Below are 23,513 nucleotides of genomic sequence, written 5' to 3'. Positions count from 1 at the left end.
GTTGGGCCGAAGGGCCTGTTTCCACACTGTAAGTAATCTAATCTAACTAGTTCTGATTGTTGTCGAAAGGTGTGGCGCTGGAAACCACTGCAGGTCAGGCAGCATCCGAGGAACAGGAGAGTCAGTGTTTCGGGCATAAGCCCTTTATGAAGGGTGTGGTAGAGGGGGTGGTGAAAGTGGGTAGAGAGATAAATGGGAACATAGACCTACAACAAAGTCACGAAAGGAATGGTCTCTGCGGAATGGTGGTAGCATTGGGGAGGGAAGTATATCTCTGGTGGTGGGGTCTGATTGTAGGTGGCAGAAATGGCAGAGGATAGTGCACTGAATCAGGAGATTAGTGGGGTGGAAGGGGAGGACCAAGGGAGTCTGGAGATATATTTCCCTCCCCACTCCTATCTACGTTCGCAGAGACCATTCCATCCGTGACTCCCTTGTTAGGTCCATGCTCCCCACCAACCTACCCTCCACTCCCAGCATCTTCCCTTGCCACCGCAAGAGGTGTCAAATCCAGACGCATGCACGCACACAGACACACACACACACACACGCACACAGACACACACACACCTTGTTCGAGGCCCCAAAGGAGCATGAATAATAAAACCAACATCCAAAATGTAATGCAACATTCCATTTTCTGATTTGAGTTCTTGACCATTGGATTGGTGGATCAACATCACTACTCAATACCATTACCTTCACATTTAATTTTTTTGAAGTACAGCTATTTGGCGGGCTTTCTTAATTCAAACAGATCATCATTACAAAATTATCCAAGTACAAAGAATACATCATGCTAGTTAACATGTCAATATTTTGCTTAACTTGAACAAAATAGCATTTAACCATCTTTCAGTATTTCAGATTTATGTTTGTACAGAATTCTTCACAGCTTTCTATTTCATAAAATCGAGACCCTTGTAGAAATCAGAGAATGCTACACTGAGAGAGAGCCATTTAATCTGCCATTCTATTCTTTTGTATGTTCGCCAAAACTTTGTCCCCCTTTTATCTCCCTCCATTCATAAATGGAAATCAGTACTTTCTAACACAATGGTAAAGGTTTTTTATTTACCTAGACAAGTTTACTCATTGCTCATTGTTTAGCTTGTGGAGAAAATACCTTTAATTTAGCTTATTAACTACTTTGCTTCGAAGTTATAAAAGTACATGTAAAATATGCTTAATAAAACTAATTAAACTTTAAAATGCGTCTTTCAATTATTTGTGGCAGTGTTGCCAATACATTGTAATGTACATTCATCCTTAGAAATATAAACTAGGTTAGAAAAAGTGAACACTTTTTGGACTTGACAATCATCATTAAGTAATCCATTTCTGGATTATTATGCAAAGAACCTATTTTGATCCTGTAAATGTTCTATTATTTCAGGTTATCTTCCACCAGGGCCTATTCCTCCACTGAGTTCTGCAATGCCCATTGGGAGTTCAGGAACGAACATTCCAACATGCGAGTCTTCCCATCTTCCTGGTTAGTTGCTTTCTTGAATTTAATTTCATAACTTTGTGGCTTCAAGCAGATTGAAATATCTGTTGTTCAGTAAATAACTAAATGTGAATGTAAATAATAAATAATTCTAGATTTACATATACTGCCATTGTCAACCTGAAACAATATTTGTTTCTGTCTTGAATTTGCTGAGTGCTTCCAGCATTTTCTATTTTTATTTCAGATCTTGAGCATCTGCAGTGTTTAATGCCATGTAAATGTTTAAGTTAATTTGCTTTCCATTTGGAAGGTTTTCTTTTGGGGGAAAAATATCGCAAGGTTAGCTTTTTGAAGAGATTTTTGAGGCATAACGTAGTTCTTAGATAAGCATATCTCATGTCAGCAACCAGCAGACTGCACAACATGAGAAAAAAAAAGCACATAGTCGGCATCAGGAGGAATTTTCTTAAATCAGAAAAGCACTGTATGGCACTTAGCACAGTGGTTAGCACTGCTGCTTCACAAATCCAGGGAACCGCGTTTGATTCCAGTCTTGGGTGACTGGCTGTATGAAGTTTGTACATTCTCCCGGTGTCTGCATAGGTTTCCTCCTGGTGCTCTGATTTCCTCCCGGTGCTCTGATTTCCTCCCATAGTCCAAAGATGTGCAGATAAAATCAATTGGCTTTACTAAATTGTCCCATAGTGCCCAGTGATGTGCAGATTAGGTGAATTATGGGGTTATGGATTGGGTTTGGGTTGGATGCTGTTTGGTGAAACAGGTGGGCCAGGTGGCCTCTATGTGCACTGTAGGGATTCTATGATTCAGAAGTGTTGGCAGGCTGCTGTTATGTAAGGAATGTTTCTTTTCGATAGTTTTCTTCTTTGTCTTTTTAAACATCATGGCACTTTTCAAGAAACATACTAAGTGCTGTAAAAATCGTCAGTCAATATTTTTGGTATTATTCTGCTAGTTAAAATTTGCCTGGACTTAAAAATGCGAATGAAATGAAACATTTTCAGCTGCTATTAAAGGTTCAATCAGGCATACAGTTATGAAAGGAATTTGGTAAAGTAAACCACACAATTCCTTTTCTCCGTATATAGAGGTGAACTTCCATCACCCAAATATTGAATACACTATTTTAAAACAGAGCCTATGTGTATTGCATGCTTTCGTTAAGATAAAAGGAGTGCGTAGTGTGCTCTGATAAGAGGAAATTTGCAGAGGATCCAGCCAGGACAATCCACAATGGCAAGTTGGTCTGGGACTTGGTTGACTTCCTTTTTTAATCAGTTTGACTATGTGGAGACCTAGTAAGCAGTGTAAGGGAATTAGTTAAACCAGTGAAGACTGTGGCCATTTTAACTATATCCTCAAAGTTGAGGATGCTTTAGATTTTAGAGCATATTTCAAAATTTTAATAGAAGTTGTAATTTGGGAATTTTAAAATCCCTTTAAAGAAGTTTTAAAATATATATGAAAAAAGATCTCTTGAGCTTAATCAGCGTAAGAAAACAATATACTAATAGACTAGACTGGTGCTATAGAATGAGAGGTCTCTGAATAAATTCAGAAGGTAATGTACTTGATCTTATGACCGTATAGTCACTTAACACGTGCATGCTGCTGCTATGGGTGATGTATATGCCATTTGAAACAGATTTTGTAGTTAGGTTCATGGTGTTATTATATTCCTAGGCTTGAGCTTGGTGTGTAAAACTAATGTAAAAAGCAACAATGTACACTCTGCACCTGCTTTGCCTGAGCAATTATACCCTGTGATCACATTATTTAAATAATATTTGAATTAGAATTACATTTTAATATCACATACTCAATTATAGGAATACACGAGTACAAGGTTAGGAATGCATGAGTACAGTGCAAAGTTGCAGATTTTGAATAATAATTGTCATTAATTCTGCAGTTTCCTTCAGTCTGCGTTCTGCTGAATTGGCAGTATGTAGTTGAATTACAAAAACTAGGCTTTTGATGACTGGTTAGTCACTTGATTATTTTTCAAAAAGCTGATTGTAAACAAATTGAAAGGAACTACAGCGACAGGCTATTTTAAAGCCTTTTTAAAATCACCATTGTGTTGCTATGCCATATGTAAAGGCCAAAGTGTTAAAAGAATCTTCACCTTTTCTGCCTTAGGAATTCATTGTTCAAGGAAAGTGCTTGTGTCCAAAGTCCCCACAAGAGCATTAGGTAGACCCCTAATGGCAGTAATGTCTGTATCTTAAAATTTGGACGCAACAATGGAGGAATGTAGAAAATATAGATTATGCAGCTAAAAGGATGGCAGTTTGATCCAAAATGTACCTATGCTCCCTTTTTCAGCAATTGGTTGTAATTTGTCCCATCTCTCTCATAACCCTAATGTTTCTCACCTTTAAGTCCATGTGCAATTGCCTTTTAGAATTATTTATGGAATCGACTTCACAACATTTTCAATTAGAGCATTCTCATATCCCAAAAACTCTGAAAAATATTTTTCTTATTTCCTCGCGATCTCTTGCTGGTGAATTTTGACTGACCTTCGATTGTTTAACATTTTGTTGGAGGGATTATCTTCTCATCATTCTACTTGAAACTTCTCAACATTTTGGAAACCTCTAAGTTACCTTTAAATCTCCTATGTTCCGAGGAGAATAGACTTCACTTATTCAATTACTCTTCATGACTGAACTTTTCATTCCTGGATATCTAGTGAGCCTCCCCTTTGGTGCCTTTGCATTTTCTTGGTGTGATAACCCGAGTTTCCAAATGTCTGTCAATTTCATTATTCTGTCTGATGCCTAAAATTCTGTTTACCATAATGTACTACTTTGCAGTACATAGATGTACTGCAAACATTTGCTGCTCCCTACACCTGGATCTATGTCATTTATAACAAGTCGAAAAGAATAAACAATCCAAGTCGTTTTTTTCTTTCTCTTGGGGAATGAGGGCAATGCTTTTGATTGGCCTTCTTGAACTTCCAGCAAGGTTTTTGATAGATTCCTGCATTGGGTGGGGGGGAGAGGTTGGTAAGAGCCCATGGAATCCAAGGAAATTTGGCAAATTAGATGCACAGTTGGCTGAGTGGCAAAAAACAGAGGGTGATGGTTGTGGGATGTTTTTCCAACTGAAAGTATGTGTCCAGTGGAGTCCCACAGGGGTCAATATTGGGCTCTTGCTGATTCTGGTTTATATAAATGATTGGACTCGAATGTAGAAGAGTTGATCCATAAGTTCACAGATGATACAAAAAGTGGTGGCGTGATAAATAGTGAGGAAGATAGATGTAGCTTACAAGAAGATGTGAATGGGCAGGTTAGGCGGGCTATCAGTGGCAATTGGAATTGAATCTAGATAAATTGAAACTTTGCACTGGGCAGAACAAACAAGGCAAGGGAGTATGTGATGAACAGCAGAACCCTGGAAAATATACTGCCCCGTTATGGTATCAGGTCAGGTGGATAAAGTGGTTAAGAAGGCATGTGGTATACCTGCCTTTATCCGTTAATACACACAGCTTCAAGAGGAGGCAAGAGATGCTGGAACTGCATTAAAATGTTGTTTAGGCCACAGCAAGTGTATACAGTTCTGGAATCCACATTATAGGAATGCTAGCATTCAAAAAAGCACAGAGGAGATTTACTGGGGTGTTGGCTGTGCTGGTGAGTTTATGAAGAGAGATTGGAACTGAGGTGGTTTTTGGTCAAGCAGAGGTGATTGAGGTGTATAAAATTGAGTGGCATGGATAAGGTAGACATGAAAGCATTTTCCCTTGATGGCTGGACCAGTGGCATAGATTTAAGGTAAGGGGAGATGTCAGGAAAACCTTTTTCACCCGGGGGTGGTGGGAATCAGGAACTCACTGCCCATGAGAGTAGTAGAGGCAGAAACCCTCAAAACATTTAAGTATTTCAGATGCATCTTGTTGATACCAAGGCATACATGGCTTTTGAATCAAGTGCTAGAAAATGGGATTAGAATAGTTAAATTGTTGTTTTTGACTGGCTTGGACATAGACCAAAGGGCCTTTTTCCATGCTGTAGATCTCTATGACATTTGGAGGAGACCATTGTAACTCATCCTAAGTCTGAAAATTATTCATCCATTATAACTCTTGGCTCTCTTTCACAGCTAATTTTGAATCCATATTGCCAATTTTTTTCTTAATTCGTTACCCTTCTCTCTCTTTGATGAGCTTCCTATGTGGAATTTCTCAAATGCCTTCTGAAAATCCATATATACATCCACTGTATTCGCTTGATTAAACTGCGCTGTTATCACATCAAATTCAGTGAAGTTGGTCAGATTTCTCGAGAAGGTAGCAGTTGAGGTTCTACAGCCACAATCTATGCCTAGATTACATTTGTGAATGTACAAATGGTTTGTTGGAAAACTTGGCTTTTTTTCTAAGGTATAGTCAACTTTCACACAGATGTCATGATGTTCTGCAGCAATCTTTGAGGAGCAGGTTCACTGTTGACACTGAGTACCATTAGTTACAGGGAGACGGTGTGTCAGAACTGTAGCTAATGACAAGTGTTTGAAAATTAAGGCAGCACCACTGCCGCTTGTAGTCATTGTTTCCATAGCACTTTGGCTCTGCCAGCAAAAATAGTTGAGTGGATGTAATTTTAGGTTCATTTTCCAGTTTCAGGTAAATATATACTCTGTTGCACGAAATCCTCACAAACATTAGAAGTGATGCACTAAAGTACTTACCATTTTATGGTGACCATCTGTTTTCGCCTTGAAAGGCATCTGTACCATATCTACATGGAATAATTCAAACACTTTTTCACTGGGCATGAAAGCCATGCATCCAAGTCTGTTGCTGTTAGATTCAACTTGAGATTAGCTCAGTCACTTTGTGGAGGTTGGAAACCATAGTTGTAAATGATCTTGGGACCAGAATATATGTTGGGGTAAAAGAGCCAACTCCAGATTGGGTGGAAGTCCCACCACACCAGAAATATGCCACATTCCGAAAATCCAGGTTGCTATCTTATGTTTTTATATATATATATATATATATATATATATATAATATATATATTTATTGTTGGGGAATGAGACAGCAGTTTATGTAAACATGCAGTATTCAGACAGGGCTTATCACAGTGGGAGATGGGAATCCCAAGTGGAGTCACAAACAGACGTTGAGTTTGGAGGCAGTAATTGTACCATGGAGCTCTTGACCAAGTTATAACAGCTGTGTTCTTGCTGTAACCAGTCCCTGCCCTCCCAGCCTCCCTACTCAACTCTTACATTTTTCATAGAGGGAACACAATGTTTTTCAAGTCTCTGTTGGGTCATAACGGAGGGGGAGGAGGGGGATAAATTACAATGCACTGAATTAGGGACTTAAGTTTGAAAGTTATCTGATAGAAAATTCTGGGCATGTTTTATGGGTTTTATTAAAAGTTTAAGGGTGTTTTCTCATCTTTCAGAATTTGAATGGTAAAGTGCGACTGTGGTTGCAGGATGTCAGTTCACATTTTACATGATTTCGTTGAAATTAATCTGGTGATGAAGTAGAATTGTGTTGCTGTTACCTAAATGCTTAAGGTTGGAGCCATTGCATAATCATTGTTTCATAAAATGGTGATCAATGTTTCTAAGATTATTCTAGCCAGTCTAGCCATAAAATATTTAATATGAAGTATAATTTGTAAAATTTCTTAAATAATTTGATTTTTATCTTATAAATGCATACTAATAAGATGTAATTTTATCCAGCAACACCACTGGGTTCCCAGGAAGATAGTGCAAAGAATTCCTCACTGAGGAACCCGACCCCTACCTTAGTGTCTACGCTGAGAAACAGTGAGGACGTTACAGATGGTACTAAATATTTTGGACCTGTACAGGGACATAACCCTGGGCTGGGAGGTACCAACGTACCATTCTCTACAACACAAGCTATGCCTGTCATTGGTAAGCCCTTCCATCTTGGAATTTTAGAAAGGGTAGGTGGAGAATAAGGGGAATATTTATAAGCAGGTCGTATTTAAGGTTGTATGATTAGATTTGAAACATATGGATCTGATCTTGTGTTTGCTTTAAAAGACTTAAAATTAAGCAACAGATTAATTATTATTCTGAATATTCAAAGTGACAAGTTTCATTTATGTTGCATTCATATAATTATTTAGAAGTACATGCACACTACTTATCATCTGATAGATTTTCCTATTCATTTAGTGTGTCCAATAATTGTTTTGTAATGATTTTTTTGAGAAACATATGTCAGTTTGATAGATTCCTGCACTTGACAATGATAGTTATGCAAAATTCCAAATTAAATCGTAAGATTATTTTTTGAAGTACTCTTCGGAGATTGACATTGGAAAAAAATTGCATATTTTTAACGAATTGTAATGAACTTAGGTGTACTGAACTCTCAAAAATGTGGTTGTCCAGTCTGGTTATATACTTGCCTATCACATTGAAGATGCTTAAGAAGGACAGATAAGTTATGATACCAGACCAGCAACTTTGTTACAATTTAGCTAAAGATCAGTGATCTTTATTTTAAAAATAAAGCTAAGGTCAAGGGGACTGATTGAGACATTAAAGACACAAGATTTCATAGTTTAATGAGTGATACAATCTCCTGTACACCGGCAACTTATTTCTAGCATTTAGAATTAAGCATGGGTAAACACTGTGATTGAACACCTCATTGGACACATCACCTGCAAACAAAATACATTACATGCGATTTCCCCAGAGATTAGTTAACATTATTGTCTCACAGTGCCAAGGACCTGTGGGTGACTGTGGAGTTTTCACATTCTCCCCATGACTGCATGGGTTTTCGTAGTTTCCACCTGCAATCCAAAGGATGTGCATGGGAGGTAGATTTGAATGTACTAAGTTGCATTATAGTGTCCAGGGATGTGCAGGCTAGGTGGGTTAGTTATGGTGGCTGCGAGGTTATGGGAATAGGGTGGGTCTGGGTGGGATACTCTTCAGAGGGTCACAGGCTCGATGGGCCGGTTGGCCTCTTCACTGTAGGGATTCTATGATTAATGACACAATGTCATCGAATGTCATAAGTAATTACAGTTCTTACGCCGATCTGGCAACCCACCCAAGTGCAGTTCAGTGATGGATTGCTCTAATTCTAGTTAATCACCCTCTTGGCATGGGCTCATGTTCCCCTGGACTCCAAAAAGTACACTACAGTATTTAGTCACAGGCACAACTCCAACCTTTCTTTGAGACATTCCAACAGGACCCCACAAAATCATCATTGTGTGTATCATACTTCCCATTGGGATCAATGGCTGTGCATTTTGTCCAGCTTCTAGTGATGAGCATATGTTGCTTACTTATTGGAAAGTGAGGACTGTAGATGCTGGAGATCAGAGTCGAGAGTGTGGTGCTGGAAAACCACAGCAGATCAGGCAGCGTCCAAGGAGCAGGAGAATTGATGTTTTGGGCATAAGTCATGATGAAGGGTTTATGTCTGAAACATTGATTGTCCTGCTCCTCGGATGCTGCATGACCTGCTGTACTTTTCCAGCTGCACACTTTCGATGTTGTTCACTTTGTAAAGGAAATAGGCTTGTAAATAATTTTTTAGAATAGTTTAGATTTAGATAATTGAATCAAGCAAAATAAGAGGAAAGCTATTTGGCTTATCACATCCATTCTGCTATTTGATATGCTTGTGTCTGATCCAATGCCATACTCCTGTGATCTCCCAATACCCCTTGACACCTTTAGTTTCTAGAAATCCATTCCTGTCTTGAATGTATTCAGTGACTTTGCCTCCACAACGTGTGTCGAGAATTTCACAGGTTCACCACCCTCTGAGTGAAGAAATGTCTCCTTGCTTCAGTTCAAAATGGCCTACCTGGTATCCTGAAACCATGATCAATTATTCTGGATTCCTGAGCCAGGGAGCACATTATCCCTGTGTACAGTTTGTTCAGCCCTCTCAGAAGTTTATACATTTTAATGAGGTACCTTCTCGTTCTTTGAAACCTCAATAAATACAGGTGCAATTGGCCCAGTCTTTCCTCAGATGGCAAACTGGCAAATCCAAGAATCAGTCTTTTGAACACCCTATGATGCAAATATGTCCTTTCTTGGATAAGGAGACCAAACCTGCATATGATACTCTCAATGGATATTCTACGAGGATACCCAATGCCCCTTTGTATGTCAGTCTTTGGTAATCTATCATTATTCAAATAAAACTCTGCCCAATTGTGTTTTTTGCTATTGAACCACTTCACATTCCTCTTATGTTATAGTGCATCTGCCATATATTTGCCTACTCATTCAACTTCATTAAATTACCCTGGAACTACTTGGTTCTCTTTATGACTCTTAATTCCACCTAATTTTGTATCCTCAGCAAACATGGCAACTTAATACTCCATTCCCTGATCTAACTTGCTAATATATATTGTGAATAGTTGGGGCTGAAGCATTGATATCTGCAGTACCCCATTAGTCAATGCCTTCTAGTCTGAAAATGACTTATTTGTTCTTGCTGTGTTTCCTGCATGATAATTTTTAATCAGTGAAAGTGTATTACCACCAATCCTTTGTGCTTTGATTTTGCATGCAAAATGGACTTGATAAATTCAAGTTGGTAGTATCAGTTCATCAACTTGAAGTTTTGCGAGAATTTTTGTCTGTTGGTTCAACAGAGTAGGGTTTCATTATTTTGGAGGTTTCTCTTTGTAATCTGATGGTTTTTATGAATACCTTTGCTCCAGTTTATATGGCTGATATTGTTGCGTAAGCTATTTTTGTGGGATTGAGATCTTGAATCTTCAGTTTACTGTAGTTCTTAGTCATTTCAAGCTTCTGCAATGGATTACCTTTCATGAGATGATCCTTTTAGCGGAAATAACAACGCAAGTTCATTCCATTGAGCAAAAATAAGGACATTGTATTTATAAGGACATGCATTCACCGACTTAGTACTTAAATAGACAGTCATTTTTGATTCCAGTTATATTCAAGCAGAGATACCTGGCGAGCTAACTATCTTTGTTAATCTCCTTGACAGGTCGTAGTAGACTTTCAATTTATTTCCTTATTTTGTGAGCATTTATATGCCTTCATCATTCAGAGGTAAAAGTAGGTTATGATGCAAGCCCAAATGATTCAGTTGTTAAAACTGAAAGTATTGGGAATGTTCAGCAAGTCTGGCATCATCTGTGAATAGAGAAAATCTGAGAGCTTCATTTTTGTTCCACATGTTTAGCATCTATAGTCCTTTGCTTTTATTTGTTTTTTGGTGTCCAAAGATGCTGACAGAACTGCTGAGTTTCACATCTCCTCCATTTGCAGTATTTTGCTTTTATGCAAATCATTCACCAAATTACAGAATCCCATTTTATCTGAATGCTTGAAAATAAACGAAATCTAGAAAGTTTCACTTGTTAAAATTAATTTATGGACATGGATGTCACTGGCTAGGCCAGCTTATATTGCCTTGAGAAAAAGTGGTGGTGATCTGCTTCCTAGAACCACTGCTATCTCAAGATGGTTAAGGGCACACACCGCTTTCGGGAAAGAAGCTGCAGGAGTTAACTCAGCAATAATGGAGGAAAACCAGAGCTATTCTGATGTGGGTAGCATTGAGGAGAACTTGTAATGATGGTGTGCCCAGGCATCTCTTGTCTTTCTGATTGTATTTGTAAATTTAGAAGGTGCTGTCATTCTATCTTATAGATGCTAAGAATTGCTGTCGCTCTGATGGTGGAGTGAGTGGATATTCAAAGTGATAAACGGGGAGCCAGTCAAATGGACTGCTTTGTTCTGGATGCTTTGAGCTTTTTGAGTGCTGTTGGAGCTGTGCCTGTCCAGATTTGTGCAGGATATTTCTTCACACTTGTGCCTTGATAGACAGATTTTGAGAGATAGAAGATGAGTTAATTGCTAGATAATTCCTTGCTTCTGAGCCATGATAGCCATTGTATTTATATGGCTGTCCATTTCTGTTTCTGTCAGTGGTAATTCCCAGGATTTCACTAATGGGGGTTTAGCAATGATACTGCAACTGAGTGTCGTGGGGCGATAGTTAGCTTCTTTTGTTAGAGATGGGCATTGTCTGACATTTGTGTGGCATGATTTATTTGTTGCTTAATCACCCCAAGTTTGGATGATGGATAGGTCCTACTATATTTGAACATGGACTGCATTAGTATCTGAGGAGTCACAATGAAAATGGTGCATTTCAGTGAAGACTATGCTACGGTTTCCTTGACAGTTGGTTTAAAGACCAAGTTTACTAGGTGCCAGATACTTCTGTTGCTTTTCGTAAGAAAGAGATTGCCTGAGAGAGGAGAAACTGTTTAGCTGAAGGCTGTTGTGGGATCATAGGAAATTATCTTATAATGGATTCCTGGATCTTCACAAGTGTGTGGTAGATCCAGAGATTGCTAGGATAGAGGGATTTGGAGTCCTTGTGCAATATTCACAAAAAGTACAGTGGGTAAAATAAAAACAGAATAAAAGCAGGAGTAAGCCATAAGCCTTGTTCGCCATTCAGTATGATCATGACTGATAATTGCAGCTTCCATCCAATGTCCTTTGATCAATTTAGCCCCAAAAAACTATATCTAACTCTTCGAAGGCATTCATTGTTTTGGCCTTAACTACTTAAGAGAATTCCATAAGCTCACACTCACTGGATGAAGACACTTCACAGTCCAAAAAAGTCCTATCCCATTTCCATAGACAATGTCCTTGGTTCTGGACGTTCTGGTCATTGGAATATTCTTTCCTGTGTTTACCCTGTCTAGACAAATTAGAATTTTATAGGTTTCTATAAAATCACTCCCATGTTCTTCTGAACTTCAATTAATACAGTAATTCCCTCGTATCTGCAGGAGGTACATTTGAAGACCTATTGCAGAAACCTGAAACAGTGGTGTAAACCCATTTGTTTCAATGGGAAATTTACCATCCTGGCAGACCCCTGATCTGTCTCTGTGTGTGTCTTTCTCTCTCTGTCTCTCCCTCTAGGTGTGTGTCTCTCCCTCTGGGTGTCTCTGTGTGTGTGTGACTCTCTCTGTATGTCAGTCTCTCTCTCTCTCGGTGTGTCTCTCTCTGTCTCTGTGTGTGTGTCTCTCTCACGCTGTGTGTGTGTCTCACTCTCTGTGTGTGTGTGTGTCTCTCTCTCTGTCTCTTTGTATGTGTCTCGCTTTAAGTGTATCTCTCTCACTTGCTCTATATGTGTGTGTGTGTGTGTGAGAGAGAGAGAGAGAGAAAACATGTCTCTCCTGAACTGGTCTCAATCAAACTGAAGCATCTCTGCATCTTCTTAACTGCTCAATTTCCTACCCAGCGTTGTCACTTGTTCACTTCACTATATTGCTTTTAGTTCCCTCCTCTAAATCACTTATGTATATTGTGAATACCTGGGATCCAAGCACTGATCCCTGCAGTATCCCACTGGTCACTGAGAAATTGGCAGGTTTATTCCTATTCTTATCCCATGTCACAAGGAAGACAAATGGAATATTGATCTTTATTTCCAAGGGAATTGAGTATAAAAATAGGGATGTGTTGCTCAAACTGTGCAAGGTACCAGTCAGACCACAGCTGGTATACTATGAACAGTTTTTGCCCCTTGGTTTAGCTGGCATTGGGGGCAATCCAGAGAAGCTGCACTAAATGAATTCCAGGTATGGAGGGCCTGTCATATGAGGAAGGTTTAAGTATTTTCACACTCCATTGGACTTTAGAACAACAGGAAACACACGAGATTCTTGGGGAACTTGACAGGGTAAATGCTAAGAGGTTATTATCTCTTGCGGAAGAGTCTAGGACCAGAGGGTACAATCTCAGAATTAGGGGTCACATGATTAAGACATAAGGAATTTCTTCTCTGAGGGTAGTGAATCTGTGGAATTCTTTACCACAAAGGGCTGAAGAGGCTGGGTCATTAGGTGTATTCAAGACTGAGAGATTGATCCCTCATCATTTAGGGAATTGAAGATGATGCATGTAAGGCAAGAAAGTGGATTTGAGACTTACAAAATCAAAGTGGTCATTGAGTTTGGCAGCAAGATATTGCACAGTTTGAAGTTTCATATTTAAAGTATTATGATGGATGAAAATTGGAAAAAACAAACTACTGTTGTTTTTGAGTCTGCTTGCTGAGAGACTCTAAGTCTGCATTTGATAAACACGCTGTTCTTTTACATTGAAATACGTCAGCTGTATCGCTTTTCTGAGTGTGTAACTCCTGACCTACCTGAACATCGTAATTGGGGTTTGAATGGCAGGGCTAACCAGTCTGAGCCTGATCACTGCTATATTTTTCAAATATGTATTTATTTTAGTGTAGGCATTTTCAGGTTAATTAATAGCTTGTTTATGGGCTTGTTATGACTGGGTCAGAAGGGAAAACATGAATTTCAGTTTAACACATTGTCAAAAATCAGCTTTCAGGTTGTTATCTTTTGTCATGCTATTGAAGATCTAATTGATGTGGATATTTTTGTGGAAAATATATATTGTAAAAGATTGTACCATCTGTTGGTCAAAGATATTGCAGGTGAATGACCATCTTTCTGTAAAATGGAAGAAGAAACTTCTTTTAGTTTTCATCTAAAATTTGTTGCCTAGACTGATTCCCAAACGGACATTTGAAAAATTGTAGTTGCTTATCCGTTGTGTATTATCACGAGTGTTGTATGCAAGAGTCATGGATCAGCTTACTTCCAGTCAGTGACTCATCTCTCTGATATATAATCTAAATTTTCGGTAGTGTTGTTCAAAGAAGGCAACAGTTTTGAAACTGGAAAGTGAAACATCTCCCATTCTGTTAGAAATTATGATGATCTATGGCTAAAGACATGTCTTTGCAGGAATATTCCAGTTTGGTTGGGAGGAAAAACCAATCCTACAAATTTCTAAGGTACTCTCCAGACAAGGAACAAGTAAACTTCCTGTATACTATCCCTGACTGATTTTTTAAAAAGCACATTAATTTCAAAATACAAGGTTTAGTCTTCTCTAATAACAAGTCCATTATCTCAAGAAACTGTGGCATAAAAGTTATGTTTGTTACTGCATGCATCCTGACACATTTACTGGCTAGTTTGTAAAGTTCTGTGATGGTACGATCAAAGTGATGTATGTACAAAGGCAATACTTGACTTTTGTTGAAGCTTTTCCTCATGCACTTGTCAGGTCAATTTGTGAGAAAGACTTAAGGGGACATCACATTTACACTGCATTAGAACAGAGTGCTAATTTGTTGGCAAATGAACTGTAGGAAAGACCTTGTCCTTTTGTTTTAGAAATATTCAAGATCTTTGCTACCAAATAATTATAGTCCAACTATTTGTTCAGTTTAATGACAATAATTATGGTGACAAAGTTAATTCAGTTGCTATTACATCAGATTTCAGTGTGTATAGGGGCAAATATAATATGAGTCTTAGAGTACATAGGGAAGGGTGAAGAACCACAATACAAATGTAAAACTATTGGAAAGTGAACCAGAGACTGGTTGAAGAAAAACATTTTGTGTTGAGTGTGAGGTCCTGGAAAAAATAGCCTTTGAGTGTGGTGTAGCCAGATTCAGTTATAGCATAAGGTGTTCCATAATTAGCTGTTGGGGTGAGATTTGCAATTCTGTGGAGAAAAGGCAAGATGAGTGGGCCGAGATGCATTTCTTTCCAAAGAACTGACATGAATGTCATTGACTGAATGGTTTCCTTTCAGGCTTTTCTATTATTGTAATAACAGCAGCTGAATAAAGTTGTCCTGCAAAAATTCCTTAAGATGAGGGCTTTGGTACTAATGTGCTCCAAACTGCTTTCAGCATTGTCGTAGAGCCATAGAATCATACAGCATGGAAACAGACTCTTTGGTCCAACCAGTCCATGCCGATCATAATCCCAAAGTATCATTTATAAAGAAATTTGAGCTCAAATAATTTATTGTCAAGCAGTAAAATGTTTGTTATCCCACTTTTGAATTCAGTCATCCTATATTCTGTCTCCATATGCAAGGCTATTTTTTTTAAACTCAGGAAACAGTTGTGGCCGCCTTGTGTTTAGTATCTTTCTTGTATCAACATGTCTTTCCATTACCGTTTTGTGTTCCAGAAGAGCTTATCCTGAATAGAACGTGGATGGTTATGTTCAAAAAATGACAGTGGTAAATGTATTTTGTTCTGTGTCTCCTAGATATTTCTGATGTATCAGACTAACAACATTAGCAAACAAATTTTGTAAGCTTTCTTTGTTCATTCTTTGGATGTGGGCATCACTGGCTGGCTAGCATATATGCCTGTCCCTAGTTGCCTTTGAGAAGGTGATGGTGCACTGCCTTTTTAAACTACTACGGTTCATGTGCTGTAGGTTGACCCATAGAGCTGTTAGGGCATTCCAGGATTTTGACTTGGCGACAGTGAAGGAACAGCAATATAGTTCCATGTTAGGTTGCTGAGTGGCTTGGAGGGGACTTTGGTGGAGATGGTGTTCCCAAGTATCTGCTTTTAGATGGAAGTCATCATGGGTTTGGAAGATACTGTCGAGGATCATTGAATATCTGCAGTGTATCTTATGGATAGTACACACTACTATTACTGAGCGTCGATGGTAGAGGGAGTAGATGTTTGTGGATGTGGAACCAATCAAGCAGGCTATTTTGTCCTGTAAAGTTTGGCAAATGTTGTTGGAGCTGCACCCACCCAGACAAGTGGGAGTATTCCATTACATTCCTGACTTGTGCCTTGTAGATAGTCAATAGGCTTTCAGGAGTTAGGAGATAATTGCTCACTGCAGTATTCCTAGCCTCTGACCTACCCTTGCAGCCACTGTATTTATGCAGCAAGTCCATTTGATTTTCTGGTCAATGGTAACCCCAAGGTGGTTGATAGTGGGGAATTCAGTGATAACACCATTGAATGTCAAGGTGCAGTGTTGAGATGTTGTCTCACTTTTCTGTGGCACAGATGTTACTTGCCACTTGTCAGCACAAATTGGGTATTGTCTAGATATTGTTGAACATGGATTGCTTCAGTATCTGAGGAATTGTGAATGATGCTGAACATTGTGCAATCGTCCCCACTTTTGATCTTATGATGGATGGAAGGTCATTATTGAAACACCTTAAGATGTTTGGGCCTAGGACACTACCCTGATGAAATCCTGCAAGCATGTCCTGAAAATGGCCTCCAACAAGTACAAACGTCTTCCCCACGTGCCAGGTATGACTCAAACCAGCGGAGAGTTTGTTTCCTGGTCACTATTGATTCCAGTTCTGTTCAGGCTCCTTGATGGCATTGTCAAGTGGAATGCAGCCTTGATATCAAGGGCTGTTACTCTCACCTCCCCTCTGGAATTCAGCCTGTTCTGTCCATGTTTGAAGCAAAGCTGTAATGAGCTGAGTGGCCCTGACTGAACCCAAACTGGGTGTTGCTGAGCAGGTGCTGCTTGATAGCACTGTTGATGAGACCTTCCATCACTTTACTGATGATTAAGAGTAGACTGATGAGGTGGTGATTGTCCTGCTTTTTGTGTACAGGACATACTTGGGAAACTTTCCACATTGTTGGCTAGATATTGTTATAGCTGTGCTGGAAGAGCTTGGCTACGGGAGCTGCATGTTTTGGCGCAGAAGTCTTCAGTGCTTTTGCTAGAATGTTGTCAGTGCCCATAGCCTTTGTCTCATCCAGTGCCTCCAACCATTTCTTGATATCACGAGGAGTGATTCAAATTGGCTGACGACTGGTATCTGTATTGCTAGGGACCACTGGAGGAGACCGAGATGGACCATCCCACTCTACACTTCTGGCTGAAGATTGCCTGAAATGCTTCAGCCTTTTCTTTTAGCCTTATCATTGAGGATGGTGATATTTGTGGAGCCACCACCTCCCGTGAGGCGTTCAGTTGACCACCACTATTCACAATTAAATGTAGCTGGACTGCAGAACTGAGATCTCATCTTTTGGTTGTGCGATATCTTAGCTCTATCACTTGCTGCTTGTAATGTTTGGTGTGCAGATTGTCCACCAATTGACATGTCACTTTTAGGTATGCCTGGTGCTGCTGCAGGCATGCCCTCCTGCATTGTCCATTGAATCAGAGTTGGTCACCTGGCTTGATGGTAATGATTGAATGGGATATTTAACTGGCCATGAGTTTGCAGGTTGTGCTGGGGTAAAATTCTGCTGCTGTTGATGGTCCACAATGCCTGATAGATACCCAGTCTAGAGTTGCTAGATCTGTTCAAAGTCTGTCCCATTTAGTGCAGTGATAGTGCCACACAACATGATGCAGGTTATATTTATTGTGAAGGTGGAACTTTGTGCTGGTCACTCTTACTAGTACGTTCATGAACAGGTGCATCTGCAGCTGGCAGATTTGTGAGGATGAGATCAAATACATTTTTTCTCTTGTCGATTCCGTAAACACCTGCAGACCTAGTTGAGCAGCTATGTCCTTTCGGACCCACCAGCTCAATCAGTAGGGCTGGTAACAAGCCATTCTTGGTTGTAGACATTGAAATACTGCACCTGGAGTACATTTCCACCCTCACAACCCTCTGTGTTCCTGCAACTGTTGTTCAAAATGAAGGGGTACTGATTCATTAGCTGAGGGAGGGCAATATGTGGTAACCAGCAGGAGGGCATGCCGGGAACGGCACCAGGCATACCTAAAACCATCTCTAATCTGCAGTCATCAGACTTCATGGGATCCAGAGTCAATGTTAAAGGCAACTTGGCTCCAAGAGTAACTCCATCGTGACTGTATTTCACTCTGCCACCAACTCTGGTGGGGTCTGCCTTGCCAGTGGGGTAGAACATATACAGGGAAAGTGATGGTTGTGCCTAGGACATTATCTCCAAAGTATGATTTCATGACTATTACTATCAAGCTGTTGCATGACTAGTCTGTGAGCCTCTTCTCATTTTGGCACTAGCTCCCAGATTTTAGTAAGGAATGCTCTGCAGAGTTGACATGGCTGCTTCTGCCATTCTCTTCTCTGGTGCCTAAGTTGATGCCAGCTGGTCCATTTGGTTTCATTTCTCTGAGACTGCATAGCGATTGATATAACTGGGTGGCTTGTTAGGCCATTTCAGAGGTCAGTTGAGGATCAACCACATTGCCATGGGGTCTCTGGTTACATATAGCCCAGACCAGGTGTGGATGACAGATTTCCTTTCCTGAAGAACATTAGTGAGAGAGATGGGTTTTCTGGCAATGGACAATAGTTTTCAGGAGATTCTTAATACCAGATGTTTATTGAATTGAATTCAAATTCCATGACATGACAGGTCTTGAACTGGGGTCCCCAGAACAATAATAGTATATTAATAATGGATTTAATAATAGATGAATAACATCTAGCGGTAATATCACAAGGCAATCGCCACCTTATTTCTTCCATGTTTTGGGCAGCACGGTGGCTCAGTGGTTAGTATTGATGCCTAACAGCACCAAGATCTCAGATTCGATTCCAGCCTCGGGCGACTATCTGTATGGTGTTTGCACATTCTCCGTGTCTGCATGGGTTTCCTCCAGGTACTCCAGTTTCCTCCCACAGTCCAAAGATGTGCAGGTCAGGTGAATTGGCCATGGTAAATTGCCCATAGTATTCAGGGATGTGTAGGTTACGTGTATCAGTCAGGAGAAATGTAAAATAATATGGTAGGGGAATGGGTCTGGGTGAGATACTCTTCGGAGGGTCAGTATGGACTTGTTGGGCTGTATCTACATTGTAGGGATTAAATGAAAATGTATTGATGTAATTATTTTTTAAACAGGTAGTGTGGATTTTGTATCTCAAGGTGGAAAACTTAGATGTTTTCACCTTGCAAATTGCACAGTAATAATGTATGAGCCATTATTACTGTTCAGTTTTTTTGTGTTCTACTGAATGTAGTACTCCATTTGGATGGCAAAATAGCTCTATATAATACTGAATGTTTGGTATTAGAGTATTAATATCCCATCAAATAATTTTACTTTTGTTTTCCACTACAAGTAAGTTAATGATTTTGCTTAACATACATCTTTGTGTTTATTCTTCAGGAAGTCAAAGTGGAACTGCAGCACACACTCCCTTAATGAGTGTACAGCCACCAAGCCCTGGTCTCTTGGGTGCGCGGCCTGGTTTAATACCGCTACAGCGGCCGCCTGGAGTTCCACCACCTCATCTGCAAAGGTTTCCTGTTGCTCCACCACGTCCTCTGCTACCACATTTATTACATAGGGGCCCACCACCTCCAGGGCCAGGAGGATATGGAGTTCCTCCACCTCATGCCATGCGTGGTCCGTTTCCACCTCAAAATGTTTTTGGTCGCCCTGGTGTGGCTGAGGATAGAGATGGAAGGCAATTTAGGAATGACCGACATGGATTTCCTCCAGGAAGGGATCGCGACCAGGATCAACGCTTTGGCAGATCAGATTTCAGAAATCGTCCTTTTGGTGGAAACCGAAATGAAAATGATCGTTATGGAAATCGTCATGAAGATAGAGATCATGATCGCCATAGTGGTGGACGTGATAGAAGGGAATGGGGGAGAAGAAGCTCTGAACGTGAGAGACACAGAGACTCGGAAGAAAGGAATAGACGATCAAGTGGACATAGGGATCGTGATTCACGAGACAAAGAATCTCGCAGGGATAGAGATATGGATCAACGTGGAAAAGAAAAGCCTGAAGAAACTGATGAAAGCATTGAAGAGCATCACAGATCTAATGGCGATACACAGGAAGAAATAATGAAACAGTCCGACGTGATCCCAGGTCCTGAATCTGCTAAAGGAGAATCTGATTCACCAAACATGAATTTGAAAGCTGCAGGAATGGTAGGATTGGAGCCTACCTCAAGTAATCAACCTGATACAAAAAATTCAGGTGCAGCTGATGAGGCTCAGTGATAGGAACTAATTGTAATAAAACACATGATGTGGTAGTAATTGATGTATACACCACATTATTGTGCTGTGAAGCTTTAGAGTTGTATAAAAAAATGATGTATAAAGTATTGCTTCTGCTATCCTACAGTCCTGTCTAGTTTTAAAGTTTTAAGCAAATTGTTTGCTTTCCCCAGTATTCAGAATGACCATATGATTTACTCCGAAGGCTGAACACCCAACAACCAGGGAAAAAAAAAATCAAATTTTTGCTGTACGTTTTTAAAACTTTGACATAAGGTAGAAGTGCTTTCTATTCTTTTTTAATTTAAAAAGATAACAAGCGATGAAAGCTCCTCCAAAAGTTGAGCTTAGGGATTTGTTTTTAATAAACTCTATTTTCTTAACAAACTTTAGAGCGTGTGATATTCTTCCTCGGACTTGTGGAGAAAAGAATGTCATGGGATGGAAGAATAAGGCTGATAAACACCCTAAAGTTTGATATTTTCTATATGGGAAGCAAGTCTAAATTAGACTCTCAGTATGCATTCTTTTAAAAAAAAAAATTGGAAATTGTTTTTCAACAACCAACTAGAACCCAAAACAGATTGCTTTGCAAAGTGTATTATAAAAATATTAGTGTATTTCACTGGTGATGTATAGAAAACTTATAAAGTTGCCCACTCAAGATCAGGAAACAAATGGTCTGAACAGTACTTTGTTTTAGAATGTTTCTTGAAAGTTTATTTGTTCTTTTCCCTTAAATACAGACTGTTTCTTAAAAGTAACAGTTATCCTGTTTTCTTCTGTTTTGGATGCTAATGTAGTTGTAAAAAGAGTATCACATGTTCACTATTCTAGCAGACATCAATATTATAGCTGGGTTAATGAATGTTGTTTAGATTTAATATATGGCTGTGTAACTTGCTTTAACCATAAAAAAAATCATGGAAATTATTCACCCACTTGTTTACGCAAAACAGCATTTTGGCTCACTTAAAGTTTCATGTTATTTCCACCTAATCTCAGGACATTCCCAAAAGTAAGATTTTGCATAGATTCTGTTTGAATTGTTAATGCTCCATTCATTGTGGGAAAATAAGTGCGTTTTTTTCTCAATGAAATGCTTTTGACATAAACAATTCTACTTTTAGTCAATTTAATCGTGTTCATGCAGTGGAATATGTGGATGATAATGGGTTTAGGTCTTCATGCTTGTTTTGAATACGAAGTTAGAAAATGGGAGTTTCACATATTCAAATTCAGTAAGCATCAGTTACCTACCTGATGATGAAAATCCATGGCAACTTAATACCTTGGAGGTTAGTATTACACTGTTTCATTTACATGCAGAATATTATCTTGGATTATAGTATTTTCTTATGTTGTTAGCAAGATCTTTCTTTTTGTGATATTACAATTGAGTTGGAAACTCCTTTCAAGGGAACCAAAACCATCATTGCAATAAGATACAGAGCAATACTCTGTCTGCTTTGCTCCATTCATGGAGGAATATTTCTGTTGCTTGATATTTTCATGAAAGAACATTTGCAAAAGATTATGAATACAGTAGGATATATTGGAACTCCTTTGGTTCCAGTCTCAAACATATTTATTCAATGCATATTGGAACTTGACTGATGGTACTCATGCTCCGAAGTTGAAGTTGTGGGTTGAAGCACCACTTCAAATCCTGATTATGGAATCTATAGTAACTTTCAGTGCAGCATGAGTGCTGGCTAGGGATTAGACCTGGTGTACTGTACAGGCCATCAGTTTTGCAGCAACCTCCACCAAAAATGGATTGTAATTCATGTACAAAATGGTTCTCGTTTCAAAACAGCAGTCATAATTTATATTACTTTGGGAACTCCCAAATATGAAAGACAATATATGAATGGAACTTCTATTAGGCATAGTGTGGCATCTGAGAATGTTGAGCATATGTTTGGTTCCATGTTTAGGTGGTATTCAAGGTAATTTCAAGCTAATATCTTTGCACTTTTAATCTGCCAGAGATAAAAGGCTGATATTGATCTTATGTATGTACTCCTAAGAATAGTTGTTACAGGGAAAAGAGACATACATGAATTTATTTAAATTTTGCATGTTTTACTCAACACTACAACTTGTGATTTTATTGCCTTATATAATCACTTTCAAAACATTGTGACTTTGTATGATTTTCATTGTGTTTTGGGTTTATTTGTAGGACTTTGCATGATTCAACATTCTGTAGGATAGGACACTTTAATTTGAATCAGAGAACATTTGGTACCAACTTCTGCAACAGATCATCCTGTTTGTAGACTTTAAATCTGGCCATGGCTTTTCAAACATGTTCAGGAGACATGGTTACAGATAAGCCACGAGGTAATCCCAGGTTAAGTTCAGCAAAGAGATGCTCTTCTATTCAATTTAGTCTGATATTCCCTGACAAGTAGTTTTGATTAGTCTGAAGCATTCTGAATAAAGTTTATCTCTATGACTGAGTCCACTGTCCACTGAATAATCCTAATCTTATTAATCATTCTGACAATATATTTCGATCCTTTGCCAAAATAGTTCAAGATTTCCATGGATTTCCCTTTTAATTCCTTCTCCATTTTGATCAAGTTGATAATTATTCTTGGAATTATAACCTTTATATTTGTCCTCTGTTTTACTTTGTGGATATCACTGCCGAGGTCAATATTTATTGAATTGAGGTGATAGCTTGGCCCTCTTGAAGCAGTTTAATACAAAGATATACTTACTCAGTACCAACAACATGGGCTTTCTAAAAAGGTCCTGCAGCAGGAACTGAAGTGGTAGATTAAAGAGAAACACTACTAAAATTGTAATCTCCAGATTACTTCTAGTGCCATGTGCTACTGAGTATAAGAATAGGAAGATAGGCCAGTTAAAAACAGATGACTAAAGGGATGGTGTAGAATGGAAGGCTTTCGATTCTTGGATCATTGAAGCTTGTACAAGCTGAATGGATGCATCTGAACCAGAATGGGTCTAGTATATCCTTGTGGGAGGTTTGCTTGTGCTGCCAGGGAGGTTTTAAGCTGATATGGCAGGGGGAGGAGGCAGAGTAGATGTGAAGGTAGGAGCAAGGTTCAATCTGATGGAAGGAATGCTAGTATGCTGAGGTACTGTATTATTGATTTAAGGAAACTATCATAATGAGGGAGGACATCCTCAAAGGCTCTT

The 23,513-nt window shown here is 39.1% G+C and overlaps 1 protein-coding gene across 3 annotated transcripts in view; it reads left to right on the top strand.

The window, feature by feature from the left end:
* scaf4a (SR-related CTD-associated factor 4a) overlaps positions 1 to 21,341 on the top strand; it is an 87,510-nt gene extending 66,169 nt beyond the window's left edge. For 2 of the 3 annotated variants that reach the window (XM_043700717.1, XM_043700716.1), the window contains 3 exons: positions 1,397 to 1,495; positions 7,196 to 7,393; positions 19,486 to 21,341. In XM_043700717.1, the coding sequence (XP_043556652.1) occupies positions 1,397 to 1,495; positions 7,196 to 7,393; positions 19,486 to 20,336 (1,148 nt within the window). In that variant the 3' untranslated portion in view covers positions 20,337 to 21,341. The remainder of the gene's footprint in view (positions 1 to 1,396; positions 1,496 to 7,195; positions 7,394 to 19,485) is intronic. The other variant, XM_043700719.1, reaches the window with a different exon arrangement.
* The last annotated feature ends 2,172 nt before the right edge of the window (positions 21,342 to 23,513 follow it).

The sequence above is a fragment of the Chiloscyllium plagiosum genome, chromosome 12 (assembly GCF_004010195.1).
Source record: "Chiloscyllium plagiosum isolate BGI_BamShark_2017 chromosome 12, ASM401019v2, whole genome shotgun sequence".
NCBI classification, from domain to species: domain Eukaryota; kingdom Metazoa; phylum Chordata; class Chondrichthyes; order Orectolobiformes; family Hemiscylliidae; genus Chiloscyllium; species Chiloscyllium plagiosum.
The sequence above is the reverse complement of the archived record's forward strand: the minus strand, read 5'-3'. Positions and strand labels throughout refer to the sequence as shown.